At 47.0% G+C, this 813-nt stretch overlaps 1 protein-coding gene across 1 annotated transcript; it reads left to right on the top strand.

Moving 5' to 3' along the window:
• Positions 1-49: 49 nt before the first annotated feature.
• Pmar_PMAR005493 (axonemal dynein heavy chain, putative) lies at positions 50-802 on the top strand (the record flags this gene model as incomplete). Its single annotated transcript, XM_002784848.1, has 1 exon — positions 50-802. A coding segment is annotated over one exon (753 nt), but the record flags the coding sequence as incomplete, so codon positions are not given.
• Positions 803-813: the final 11 nt, after the last annotated feature.

The raw sequence follows: 813 nt of genomic DNA, 5'->3' as shown, positions 1-813 counted from the left end.
TGTTCGTTTTAGGTATTGCGAAAATGAAGTTAACGGTGGTATTAAATTAATGTTCAAGACGATACGCAAACTGAAAGAGGATCCAAAACTGGATTCAGTGTGTGCTATAGCAGAGCAAATCAAGGAAGAGTTGGAGGAGTTCAAGCCGTACGTGCCTGTGGTTGTGGGGTTGCGAAATGGAGGGATGCGCGATCGTCATTGGAAAATGATTTCTGATAAAATTGGGCGCACTGTGGGGCCGACGATGAGACCCTTCACGTTGGAGGCGTTGTTGAGTAAGGGAATCGACAGATTTCCGGAGGAGGTGGCTGAGGTTGGTGACAGAGCCGGGAAGGAGTGGGCGTTGGAGAGGCAACTGGAGGTGATGAAGGGGGAGTGGGAAAATGTGTATTTCGATGTTGAAGATGAGTATAGGAGTACGGGAACGTATATTCTGAAGGGAAGTGAGGAGGCCTTGAATATGTTGGATGAACATATTGTTACGGTGCAGGCGATGCAGTTCTCGTTGTATAAAAAAGTCTTCGAGGAGGAGATTGATGCCTGGGCTGAAAAACTGATGAGAGTTTCGGAGACTTTGGACGAGTGGCTGAAGTTGCAAAGGGCGTGGATGTATTTGCAGCCGATTTTTGATTCTGAGGACATTGTGAAGCAGTTGCCGAGCGAGAGCAATAGGTTTAGGAGCGTTGATCAGAAATGGCGAAAAACTATGGCTGAAACTCATGAAAACTCGAAAGTGGTGGAAATTTGTGCAACGGAGGGACTTTTGGAGAAGTTCAAAACTGCGAATGAAGTTCTCGAGGGGGTGCAGAAAGG

The sequence above is a fragment of the Perkinsus marinus genome, assembly GCF_000006405.1.
Source record: "Perkinsus marinus ATCC 50983 genomic scaffold scf_1104296934492, whole genome shotgun sequence".
Classification (NCBI taxonomy): domain Eukaryota; phylum Perkinsozoa; order Perkinsida; family Perkinsidae; genus Perkinsus; species Perkinsus marinus.
The sequence above is the reverse complement of the archived record's forward strand: the minus strand, read 5'-3'. Positions and strand labels throughout refer to the sequence as shown.